A 13,644-nucleotide genomic window follows, 5' to 3' on the forward strand; every position below is an offset into this window, starting at 1 on the left:
CAAATGGCCATTAGCTGTATTCTAGTATCAAAATGGTGCCAAAATTCCAAGCAAGGTCTGTAAGTTTAATTTATCTAACCGTTAGGGCCTGAGATACAAGTACAGCCACTGGAACCTACAGACTACTTCCAATGTAAAAACCAAATAGTTTTGGTATGGACACATCTTTAACCTACAAGATTTTCTTTTTCCTTCCACAAAAGAATCAGAGCAGTAAAACATATGATTTACACGTTCTTGATAACAATAAGTACCACTGACCACATTAATCACAGGAAAAGAGACAACTCTGATTTGGGCATAAAGGTGAACACACTTTCACCAAAATATTCAAACAGTGATGCCAGTAAATGTCCTGCATCCGTCTCCTCTTTCCACGCATGAGCAAGAACTGTAGAACCCTTTACCATTTTACCACTGACCTCCCTTCCTGACATGTGTTCCTTTGGTAACTGGTGGGATACGGATGGTAAACCAACATTTAAACCCCCAACAGATGAGGAAAATCCACCTACAGCCCCTTGCATGTCAACTTGCATCGAGTTCATTGGCATTGCTCCCCCTGTGCCATCGGAAGCTAATTTTTTGAGTGGTGGTTGCTGCATCAAGTTGTCTGTGCTTGCTTTGCGTTTATCTTGAATGAAAAGAAAGAGGTTAATCACAAGGATGATATGGGACAAAGTAGATATTCAAGTTAAATGAGGTAAATCTCGTCACCATTTGCAAACCTTGTTCAATAGAGGCTAAAGCTACCATGTGAATTGAAAAACAAATGTGCTGTATATTGTTACATATGTAAGCAGATTGCTCTTACAAAGGAACAATACAAGTTCAATTATACAGTTGCATATGTTTGACCCATGCAAACGCACACCCAGAGACCAGTATGCACGTGCACAAAGAGAGAAAGCTTCCAATAACATAAAAGAGGCATTTTAGATTTAAGTATTCAATCAAAGTTACAGGTATAGAAAATGCAAGTATATCAAATACATAAGTTTTCAAGAGTTAAGTGTTAGAGCTAAAATATTTCTAGCTTAGTATGTCTAATTTATTTTAGAGGGGCCATTAACTTAAATTAAAAATTGTCTATTACTAGTTGTATGTATTATATGATATATTAGAGGAGAGATGAAAAACTGGGGGGGCCAGTGCCACTGCTTCAACAGGTAATTCATACCATTTTGAAGTTTCTTCTAAACACACCGTATTTCTTGTCAACTCTACAAACACACACAAGCGGCATGCGCATACCTAGGGCAAACAGAAGCAAACTAACACCAAATCTAAAATCCAACACACTCAACCTACATGCAAACTACAGAAGCATGCGATATAACGATTCTGTCAGAATTACACTTAAAGCAAACATCTGACATCCCCACGTTTATAGGCCATGACGTCAATTTTCAATGAACTTGCCACAAAACACATCAATCACAATCTTTTTGGTAAGGTATATTTGGCCTCATCATGTGGGTGGCTTACATACTGTATACCATAAGCGCATACATCTATACATGCATCACCTTTCCCTGCCTTCAACCATCTTCCAAAGGAAGACAACTTACAAGTCACACTACTGGCCATTAGAAACTCTCTTTTCAATACATCCACAAATACGATCTTGCATCACACAGCAATGTAAAATACACATACAACTCTGAATATATATAATATATATAGGGTTCCCTTTTTTAGTTGCAAAAGAAGGGGGGATGCCTTGGGGCCTCACTCTGCATTGTAATTCAATTTTTATCACGATCACTTTAGTGTTTATCAAAAACACCGTGTTTACCTATATTACATGATTGCATTTAGTTGGGCCCGAATGCAATCCCTTTCTTCTCTTATCAGAGAGGAACCCTCTTCTTAAGTTTTTCTGACACCGCACTCAAAAACACTGTGTTTACCTATATTACATGATTGCATTGAGTTGGGCCCAAATGCAATCCCTTTCTTCTCTTATCAGAGAGGAACCCTCTTCTTAAGTTTTTCCAATATGTGTGTGTGTGTGTGTGTGTGTGTGTGTGTGTGTGTTGGGCCCAAACGCTATCCCTTTCTTCTCTAATCAGAGAGGAACCCTCTTCTTAAGTTTTTCCAATGTGTGTGTGTGTGTGTGTGTGTCTGTGTCTTTGTCTGTGTGTAATGTAGACATAACCCTGAATACTGGATGCAAATCACTGCACACACACAGGAGCACTATGAGGGGATCAGTGTATCTTCAGGCATGTAGCATAGCAACTAAACTAGTTAAAGGAAGGCATACTTGTCATTGTTGTTGCAACCCTTTCCTTGCTCTTCCAGATGGCATGAGCTGGAGGAGACAACAAACTGTGGAACATCTTGAGCCGATCATGCATGCATTGGCCAGCCGCTTTCTGGAAGTGGCTTTGTTAGTTCCATGCCATGTCAATTTAAGAGCAAAACCTATAAACATAAAAACAAAATTCCGATTTGAAATATGAACTCACCAGCAAGGCCCCATAGACACGCCAAGCTTCATGCCTCTTTATTTCATTCTTTTGCTTCTCTAGTATCATTTCTGGTTCAAGAAGTTGCATATATGAATCGAGATTTGGTAGTATAAGTAGACGAACCTGCTCAAAGTTGAGAAGCATGGCAATTAGATCAAACAAAAAAAAAATATGTTTCCACTAGGTTAAGCAGAAAAACACACAGAGACAACAAAGGCAGCCACAACTAAAACTAGATGCAAATGTGCTAAGAAACTATGTCCAACACCAAGACTGCAGCCTTATTAGAAAATCCATGTAATATAAAAGCATGCAGGAGAGCATACCACACTAGGACCAAGGGCTGCTAGCCCTTGAATTGCACCATAATGCTGAGGTAATGTTTTTGTTGGGTCCAAGAAAGCATGAAGCAGAGTCCTTGTCAAACGTGGTTGAAGATTGTGATAAACATGCCCAAATCTGCAAAAATACACTGCTAATAAAAAGATTGAAGTATCTCGATGTAATGCGTAAATTTTATAATGCTCAGTATCTCATTGTTTTTAAAGAGTCTTGATATCTCTGTGTGTTGCCAAATTACTTAGCAAACTAAATTACCAAAGGTAATTGGTCACAGTGTCAGACAAAGCTTTACTAGAATGATAAATTCCACAGGCCAAGTCAGCTAGGTTAGCTGAAACATGGTTCTTGGTCTATGGAAATGGAGCCCTGACAAAAATGTACACTGCACGTGTGTTAGACCATATAATTAGTCAATAATGCCATATACACATGCCCCCCTTTAGCTCTATATGTGTAATTTTCTGTTACAAGAATGACCTTGGGGCAATATGGACAAGATTTGCCAGGACCCAGTGGACATGATAAACCAAATTGAAATTAATAATAAACTTTTCTTCTTTTTGGTACACATATCTTACTTGATAGTTTTCAAATACATATATAGCACAACATTGTTATATTTGTTGCATGTGTCTTTGCCTTAAACAAAGAAAGAGGTTTAACAAAATAAAAAAATCTTCACCTTTTGCAAATTGAAGAAACCAGGTTTGCGGTAAAGTTTCTAAGTTCCCAGTGATTGTCAGTATATCTATTCCCTAATCTTTTGGCAACAAGGCAGGTAATAACTGATGGCATCAATTGTTGTAGCTGGAACAAATTACAAAATTAGATAGATAAAATCTCACTTGAAATGAAAAATGTAAATATCAGATAGACAGAGACTATAAATTCTTCTGAAAGGTTATATGGCTATAAAACCTATGTACTTAAAACAGCTGATAGAATTAAATGCTTACATAAGGTTCAATATGTATGTGAGGATTTTGAAGAAGGCTCCGGACAAGGCGCATCAAAGCAAATAGGAAGGGGAAACTATTCAAATTTCGTGTAACCTGAGATGATTGCAGGAAAACATAATGTAAAATGCGTAACAAAAAGTAATTAGACCAAGATACCATCAGAATGACTACCTCATCAGCAACAAAGCATGTGAAGTAAGGAACCAAAGCATGGAGTCCTGAATCTGTTGCCAAGCTGACTAATGCTTCTTTGAAGAGGGAGGAACTAGACCTGCGAGTAAGCTCTGTAATCTTCTCAAAGTAAAGCTGCAGAGGCAACCACAGAGAAATTATGGCATTTAATAGTATTTTACACAAGGTGCTTACAGAACATGGAAAATAATATACCTGAAGTTCCCTTGACAGTACATGCTTAACAGGCAATTTAATATCTACAGGAATTCCATCTTCCTTGTATTCAGATTTTTTCACATCAGAGTACGCTGCCAGTGCTACAAAGCAAAGCATTATGGCAATCCAAATTACTATTGATTGTAAAGTTAAAATTTCAAATAAAATAGGTCATACATAAGAATGCAACACAAGGATTATTGCAAACTGTAAGTAAATTATTAGACAGGGATCATATCATCGTAAATCAGAACTGAACATGATTAAACAGGTTTTATGTAATGGATATGCAAATGATAATTCAATGCATGATGCCTGCCTCAGCATGGTAGGCTAGAATAAGAACTTGGTAAAGATCAGGTCCCTAGTTTAGCCAAGCAATCTTGCACGTAACTTTAGCTGGATACCTTCAATAGGAGCATTTTCTGGAATTGCAGGTTGAACACCTTCAATTGCCAGCCAGTGAGCAGTAACTGATACACCAAGAGGTGCTCTTGGTAAAGGTGCTTCAATGACCTATAAATATCATGCAATATATGAAACGTCAAAATATAACTAGTAAATGTAGCATAGAAAACCATGTTTAAAGTCATCAATAAGCTCTTACATCTTTAAATTCCACGTCATTGTCATCGATGTAGAACAAATCCTTATGTCCCGCAGCTCTCTTGAACCTCAAAGGATCTCCAGAGGCAAAGCCAAATATCGGCTAAAGCAGGTAGAAGACAAGTAATATTTTATCTTCTTTTTTTTAATAAAGAAAAATATGAAGATTGGACACAAAATTAAACAAACAAAATCGGAAAATGAATGAAGGTCAAGCTTTTCAAACTTAGACCTTGTCAGCACAGTATCCACATATGAGACAAACATAATACACTTATAGATGCTCAAGGAAGCACCGAAGCACACACCCCTAAAAAAGCAAATGGGAGCAACGGTTGACAAAGACATGTGGAGCACTTCTTCTCCACCACTCTACCCATCACGTGAAACCCGTCCCACACTACACCAGACTGCATCACACAATGTCACCCTTAGGAGATTGTCTCAAGATTTCATTCCTTATTAGAGTACTGATTACCTTAATCCTTCTAACATTCCTTTCCCATATACTTTATATTACAAGTCCCAGGAATCATTTTCTGTTTTCTGCCGTCCAGACTTACTTCCGTGAAGATTCCAGAGGGTCTTCCCAAAAAGACAAGTTCTAACATGTGTCCTCAGTCGCACGGACATCATAATACTAATCATGCTACAGACTAACAAAATGCATAAAACAACAGCTTCCAACAAAGAAGCTCAAAGCATTTGACTTAACAGAGTTTAAAAAAACAAACAGAAATATTAATAAGCGTTTAGAATGAAGGAAAATCAATTTTGCATTTCCAACACAAAGAAAACCATAGAATTAAACGAGCACCACAAAGGTAGTCACATCTGAATAACAACACAGCTTACCTCCACATTTCTTAATTTAAGTGCACTATCCACATCATCTGTAGTCAGAACAGTTCGCCTTGAGTGTCGCATGCATTTAATTGCCTCCTGCGATTTTAAAATGGCAACCATTTATTTCCTTCCTCACAGGCTCTATATAAATGGAAAGAATAGACCACATAATGAGCTCAACCCTAATATTTTCTTCATAATCTACCTTAATGAAGAAAACAAGAAGTTGCTGCTGTAGTTGAATCTTACCTTAACTTTAATTTACAACTTAAAAAAAATTATAATTTAAAAAAAAAAGTTCAGGGGATATTTTACACAATTAAGATTTTAGGGTTATATTTGACAATGAAAGATAAGAATTTACACATTAAAACACTGGGGATATGTCTGATTCCTCTATTCAAACCTAGCAAGTAAACTAAAGCAAGTTCTTCCATTTTTGTGACAACTAAAGGTTTAAAACTCCATAGAGCTACAAAATGCCAATTATAACTAAATAAAATTTAAGAAAAAGCTTTCTGTAACCGCATTAACCAGGCAAATACCTGCATGATCTCTCGGACCCGGTACTCAACATCTGGGGTGAGAGCAAGCGCGACTTCGGGGGACAAATTGGAAATGCCAATGCTCTGTGCTACGACCTCTATCGCTTCTTTAGGCACATTGCTCATTTTTATTGTTTTTTAGTTTGGCAATTTTTTTGCTTAATTACTTCATAAAGCTCTTGCACCAAAGGCCACCCCACTGGTTCTGCAAAGCAATTATTAAAATAATAAGTAAAACCCTACTTCGTTACGGAGCTGGGTATGCTATTTTCAAGCAATATATGCATGGAATTGAGATTAGGCACAAAGAAAGTCGCAAAAACTCATCTGGGTTCGGTCAGCTTGATGATTATATATTTATATGTATACCAATATAGGTCTACATATTGCTCAGGCAATTCAAACTGTAAAGAGAGAGAATTTTGAAAAGAAGTACCTGAAAATGGCAAGCCAAATCCGAGTTGGGGTCGACTGTCAATAATGGACGACGAGGTCCGGTGAGGAAGTTACAGGCTTAGAGCCATGGTTGTCAGTTCAAGAAAGAGGTTTACTGGGCTCATATTTATAGGCCTAACAGTCAAAGAACCCAGTCATTAATTACCGGACTGGACACTAATGAGAATACATAAGCCAATTTGGGCTTACAAGGAAAGAATTCTTTTTTTATTTGTTCATCAGTAGGAGGAGGAGATTTGGGACAAAAAATAAAAAAAATTAGTATAAGCGATATTTGGGGAGGTGGATTCAAACACAGGATCTAGAGATAACTGCGATTAACTACTTGAGCTAGCCCCTTATAATTTGCAACCTCTTTTAATAGAAAAAAATAAATATTTTTTTAGAAATCGAACTCGGATCGTATGATAGTTACGAGACTAATACAATGGTCATTAAATTTATCACTAATTTTCTCATCATATATGTGCACATGTGGATATTTTACTTGTTAAAAATAAATAGTGTTAGGAATCGAACTCGGAATGCTAGGTGCTCGGACAATTGTTGTTAGCCACTCCAGTATAATATTGACATGTCATTTATTACTTAAAACACATAAACAATAATTAGTGTAGGATATTGCTTGCCTTCTTTCCCATAAGGAGATACTCATTCTTTCTACGAATCACAGTTTGACACATATTAAAAAATAATTCATCAAAAACATAAAAAGAAAAACTTCTGCACACATATCACACAGATAGTGACAATAATATAGGAGCTCTTACTTATTGTAATAGTACTTGAAAAAGAAAAATTACAAACTAATTCCATTTTTCCGTTAAATTATAGGACTTCATGACAAGCGAATATTTTCGTCTTCTCAAGTTCTCCAATGTCCTCGCGTGAATTTATCGGTTTGTTTTTATAGAGAGAGGAGCTCTGCCTCCATTAATTTATGGACAGTCAATTGGACGGGAGTGAGAAAAAAATAATACTAATAAAATATCAGATCTCCTCTCCTGTTAACACAATCGTGAAAGGAATTTTTTTGTCTCCTTCCACCAAAAGATGAGAATAGTTTGCAAAATCCCCTTCCAAGCAGCAGCAGCATCGGACTTCTTAGCAATAGAAAAGAAACTGGAATTTTCTCTCTCGCACGCTAGTGAAAAATGGGGAGTTAGAAACTTTGAACTTTGGTGGTCTATTTGCTCCGGAACCTCCAACAATTAAAAGATCATACTTAAAGGCGCCAATGAGTTATGCAATTTACAATTATTTTAACACCACACAAATTCACAAACTAAACACCAAAGAAAGCCGAATGCAACATCACAACCAAGACAGCACTCCACAACAAGACACACAAGCAGGAGGTCTTTGTGTTCGGTACAGACTTATAGTTGGTATTAGATTACAAGTATTTGATCAGCAAAAATATCACGGCCACCAGAACCACAATCCCGACAACAGATAGAAGCATGCACATGCAGGAGCAACCACCCTTTGTGCGCTTGTTCAAAACTGCCAAGTTCTTCTGCACCCGCTGTTTTGACAATATCAGATGGACAAAATAGTATGTGATTACTGTTTCCCCACAATAAAATATTTTAATTCTTAATAAATGGAAAACAGAAAAATCAAAAAATCCAATTTAACTTCCGTGACTGCCCTCGGCATGATACGGTATATCCTACAATGCCTACAACATGCTCCAACAGCTTTGGCAGAAAACCTCATATCAATTTAGAATCAGATGCATTTTTTTTTAACTGTAACAACACTTACAAACTCAGATCAGATGCCATCTTATTTTAGTTTTGTTAGTTTTTCCTTTTCTAATAAAGCAGAAACCACCCAAAGTAGTTGCAGCACAATATTGAAGTTTAGTTTTGTTGACAAATGAAGTGAATAGTTTCTTCTTTTACCAGTCACCTAACCATTTTCTTCCTTTTTCCCTTCTTTTGAGTCAACCAATAGAATATGAAATTCAAAGCCCAACATAGCGGCATAAAGAAATGCAACTGGGACTCCCAAACATTCTACAACAAAAGTATGATAAATTGATTTATGTTAACATTTGAGTTTTAAGCTGATAAAACCCAATGATTCTTGTGCATTGAGCACATTTATAGCCTCCTCAATGCAATTTAATGACAAATATCAGTGCTGAAGTCAGTTCAAGTTAACAGCACCTATTTCCAAAAGAGAATATAGGTTTCCAATAAATTAAATTTCTATTGGTAAGATTTAGCCTAAGAGCTATCCAAACCCTACGCCATCTGTAACGATCTCAGTCGAGACCCTTGAGAGTTATATATATAAAAAATGAACCATTGACCGCCAAGAAGATGAAAAGAAAAATTTATCACTCAAAACCCCTTACTTTTCTTTTCTTCTATTTCCCTAGTGAATAAGCGTATGCATTCTATAATTTTCCCTTCACAATTTGACAACTAAAAAAAAAGGCATATACCAGAGTCATTCCAAACATCTTTAATATATCTTTTTTTATTTATTTTAAATTTCTCCATAACATCTATTTTCCTCGTGTCGATCTTACTTTTATTGATAAGTTTTTCCTAAGAAATTCAAGAATTAATTAACTAAGACTGAACGGATCACAATGCATTTAAAATCACACGAAATATCCACCCAGAACACACCTTTTGCTTGTCAGGGTACAGAATAGTGACTTGCTAAACAAGGGGACAAGCTATTTTAAAATACATGAGTTAGAACATTACCCGTAGCCGGGAGTCTGTAACTTCCACATGTTGATCCAAATCATCCTGTGCCAGAAAGAATATGTAATAGTCAGAAAAGCAAAACTCATTTTAGATAAATAAGTAATTACTTTTTAGATGGAAGAGCCAAAGACAAAAAGATTTGGATGCAAGAACATACAATAAGTCTAGCGTGTAGGTCAAGTTCCTCATTGACTGCCAATGCAATATGTTTTGTGCTTACTACAGTCTCCTCCAATTTCTCAAGCCCCTCATCTTGCTCTGCTTCAAAGGCATACCATGTTAAGATCAATATAGTGAAATCCAAACCATGTGAAAGAAGATTAAAGACTGTTAAAGGTTAGAACTTAATATTAAGGAACTTGCCTTTCATAACTTGTCGCTGCAGACCAACAAGGCCATAGTTGTCCAGACCAACTGTTCTTCCCATGGCATCAGCTTTATTTATCTCTGGCCCAAGCAAGCTGTCTCGGTTCGCAGTATGTGACGTCAGCGTTGACGCCATCTGTAGAACTTTCGATCTTAAAGTTCCGATCATATCCTTCCGACGATTCAGCTCTTTCTCTGATCTGAGTATTACAATAGGCAGCACACAAAATTTCATATGATGACAGCCAGAATCATTTTTGCATTACGAAGGACTATCTTACAATAACCATGCTCAATCAACAGTTTAAAGAACTTTTATCACAAAAGAGGATCACATGAAAACCAACTTAAAAAACTCATAATATGGGAATAAACCCCTTCACATGACATTGACAAACACACAAAGGAAAGGAAAGAAGAGTTGACAACATTGTTAAGTTCTAGACAAATTTGCTCCAATGGCAGGTTGTTTTATGTAGTAAAACAATTCACCTAAGATGACTTACATGGGCTGCTTTCCAGGGAGTTTTGATAAAAGGGACTGTAAGCTATCAAGTCTAGTCCCTAATATTGTATTCTTCCTCCGTATGGCAGAGACATAACGCTGAGCGTCTGGACCTGATGCAGGCAATGTACTCCGTTCAGATATCATACCATTGATATCATCCGCAAGTTTTGTTGCCTCATTATATTCCTTCATCCATGAGTCCGAAGAAGATGCCATTGAACTGCAATATATCAGGCATACTAATTCATCAACAACATACTCGAGAATTCTTTATAAACAAATAAACACAACATCTTTGCATATACTTGGACCTTGCATAAGATTATAAAAAGGCAATAACAAGAAAAATACAAGACTAAACATATACAGTAGATATAAGCGAAAATGCAAGATTACATCTATAATAGGATCATACAAAGATATTTCATCATTCTGGTTAGCACAATTTTCTTTCCCAATACCTCCACTAAACCACCCTATTCTTGACCTTAAGTTAAATCCCAAAAGGATTATTTTGGTAAGTGCAGCACAGCACGAGCGGAATATGTTTGGTTGATAAATGCTTAAGAAACAAAATAAACTCAAATCAAAATCAACAGTTCCCTCTGTGATCCTACTGCTAATTTCCAATAAACTTAACCTACCGATCCCAAAGCAGTGTCAACTAGTTATGGATTCAGCCAAAACTACTTGGTGCATCTTCAGCAAAGCATGCGGTTACACCACTATCTGTATAGCATCTCTGTATAGATAGTCTAATCTTACCAAATCTCAAAAAACTACAATATCCATGAAGCAACCTATACATGAACATACATCATTAACATTGCTACTTCCAGAAAAGCAATATAATTCCACTTTCTCCCAGCAGTTGACCACAAATCTCCAACGCCATATAAAGGACCTCCAGCTTGCACCCACTAGCTCATATAACCCAAAAAAATCAAGGAAACAGGCTATAAAATACATTGCATCAGCTCATTATGAAAACCCTATTCATTCTTTTATTCCCAAATGCGGCAACACCAGCCACAACTAAGCTCTTAATTCGCCTAACTCTAAGTAAGTTGAGTGGACTACATGCACATTCTTGCACCAATTTTGCTCTATCGAGAGCAACAAAGGTAAAAAAGATTATCAAAGTCAAAAGCCGCAAATCAAGCTCTTTTAGTGCTTCAAATCAACAAACCCAGAATTCAAGCTAAGTAAAACAATTAGAACCAATTCAAGTAAATGTTAATTCAAAGCAACTCTTACCCAAATTCGGCATGTAAAAATGGATTCGAATGCAAACTTTTAAACAAATTCAGTACTAATTTAAAAAAACAAAAACAAACCTAAACGATCCAAAATAATCCATAATTCGCCAAAAAAAAGAGAAGATGATCGATTGTAAAATCCAATCACGAAATTGATCTCAAACGTAAAAAGGACTGGAAAAACAAGATTCCAATACAGATGATCCCAATGTAGTGGGTGAGGAATTACCTAATTTAGGGATTGCGATCGTGTGTCGCGGAGAATGGGATTTGGTGGTGACGAAACGGGGTCGTATAAGGATAGAGATGAGAAGGGAGATGAGGGAGACAGTTTAATTGTTTAAAAATTGATTAATGAAAAGGGGTTTGAGCTGGAGCTGGAGGCGACCGCGACCGCGACGACGCCGTACGGCACAACCAACACAGGGAAGTCTTTGTCCGAGCCCGACGTGTATTTCACACTCGGTTCTATAAATGTTGAGCCGTCCAACTGTCTTTATTATTGTTGGAGTACCCGAAGCCTTTATCTCTATCGGGAGCGGATCTGCAGTCCCCAAATTACATGTCTCCTTGTGTTCTCTGTCTAAATGTTTGACACATGTCCACCCACTTAACCCTGAATTAACACCGTTAACTTAATAAAATTTAGAAAGTAAAAACCAACACCATAGCAGCAAGCCAGCAACCACCCCTCGTGACCTTCATGCCCCTTCCCCTTCCCTGACCTCCTCCCTCAGCCTCAAAATCACCATATACAGTACTCTCAATTGAATGAAACCCAGAAACGTGTCAACAATTATACAGTGTTACTATTGTTTTGTTTAGGGTTTAATTTCTTTAATTTTATTTTTTATTTATTGAAAGTTAACAATGTTATTATTGGAGTTAAGTGGATGAATACGTGTCAACAAATTATACAAAGAACCAAAGGGACATGAAAAATAGGAACAGCGGATCTCCTCCCATCTCTATTGGTCTAGAGAGAGAAATAAGGCCAAAACGCATTTTTGGTTTGTGTCATTTCAATTTTAACAATTTTAGTCATGTAAAAGTATCATTTCTAACCAAAAAAAATAAAAATTTAGTCTTGTAGTTTCATTTAATTAGCAATTAAGTTCTACAAATCTAATATTGATAATAAAAAGGAAAATGCTAGGCTTCCCATATTTTTATACCACAATGTATATCCTCTCTAATAGAGATGGGCCCCATTATATTGGTGGATTCCACATCTATTAAAGAGTTGGTATATAATGTAGTATAAAAATGTGGTAATTCTAGTATTGCCCGATTGGTAAAATTGAATAACATAGACTAGAGTGTAAAATGAGTCATTCAATTGAATGACATAGGCTAAAGTGTAAAACAAGTCGTGAACATAATTATTCTTGAAGAAATCCTAGCCCCCCTCTCTCTTTCTTTGCAGACTGAGCAAACTTGAGCTTCTAGTTTTGCTGCTTGGAGCTATAATTGCAGCAGGTAGCATAGTACTTCTCCAATTTCACACATTCCGTTAGATTTTAGATAATTTCATCCACTTCTCCGTTAATATTAGGGGTATATTTATATTTTCGAATAAAATAAAAGTTAAATACATAAAATCAAAATAAATATAAATAAATAATAAATAAAACATTTATAAATTTATAATTAAAAACAAAACAGCCCCACCTTCTTTCCCACATCCCCATCCCACCACCTACCACAACCCATCCTGTCCCTATAGGCCCATCCCACCACCTGACCAAGACCTTCGCATTACTCCGGGTGCCTTTCCTATATTTTCCATGCAACCCAACTCTAATTCTCAAATTTCTCGTTTAGACACCAACCAATCATCCGCAAAAGCAAAAGAAATTCGAGGAATGAAGAATGCACAAAACTTGTGGCTGAGGAGGAAGTTGGGGCCAATAATCGCAGCCTTGGACTTCAAGTTCAATGAAAACCGCTGCGTGTTGAAGAAGTGCGAATTCGGATTCGGATTCACGTTATTAGACTTGGAGTTTCCTTTGGTGGAGAGTATTGGTCGCCGACGATGGCGGCGGCTTGCGTCTAGCAGGTAATAAGATAGGGAGATTTAGGGAAGGAGAGAAGCTTATGCCAGTTCATTTTTCTCAAGGTGCGTTAAAAGAACAAATCATTTTTACGAGCTTTGAAC

The 13,644-nt window shown here is 36.8% G+C and overlaps 2 protein-coding genes across 2 annotated transcripts; both read right to left on the bottom strand.

The window, feature by feature from the left end:
• Positions 1 to 44: 44 nt before the first annotated feature.
• LOC110766651 (transcription initiation factor TFIID subunit 6) lies at positions 45 to 6,761 on the bottom strand. The gene is made up of 13 exons (XM_021970020.2): positions 6,602 to 6,761; positions 6,166 to 6,370; positions 5,630 to 5,716; positions 4,776 to 4,877; positions 4,576 to 4,684; positions 4,166 to 4,269; positions 3,950 to 4,084; positions 3,776 to 3,871; positions 3,502 to 3,626; positions 2,804 to 2,936; positions 2,475 to 2,600; positions 2,270 to 2,381; positions 45 to 634 (listed from the first exon to the last, which is right to left on the bottom strand). The coding sequence occupies exons 2-13, from the start codon at positions 6,289 to 6,291 to the stop codon at positions 270 to 272; spliced, it is 1,620 nt and encodes a 539-aa protein (XP_021825712.1). The 5' UTR covers positions 6,292 to 6,370; positions 6,602 to 6,761; the 3' UTR covers positions 45 to 269.
• A 1,063-nt stretch (positions 6,762 to 7,824) lies between these two features.
• On the bottom strand, positions 7,825 to 12,009 carry LOC110766650 (syntaxin-52). The gene is made up of 6 exons (XM_021970019.2): positions 11,716 to 12,009; positions 10,226 to 10,447; positions 9,717 to 9,919; positions 9,511 to 9,611; positions 9,351 to 9,395; positions 7,825 to 8,149 (listed from the first exon to the last, which is right to left on the bottom strand). The coding sequence occupies exons 2-6, from the start codon at positions 10,441 to 10,443 to the stop codon at positions 8,018 to 8,020; spliced, it is 699 nt and encodes a 232-aa protein (XP_021825711.2). The 5' UTR covers positions 10,444 to 10,447; positions 11,716 to 12,009; the 3' UTR covers positions 7,825 to 8,017.
• Positions 12,010 to 13,644: the final 1,635 nt, after the last annotated feature.

This window comes from Prunus avium, chromosome 4 (assembly GCF_965620075.1).
Source record: "Prunus avium chromosome 4, drPruAviu1.hap1.1, whole genome shotgun sequence".
NCBI lineage: Eukaryota > Viridiplantae > Streptophyta > Magnoliopsida > Rosales > Rosaceae > Prunus > Prunus avium.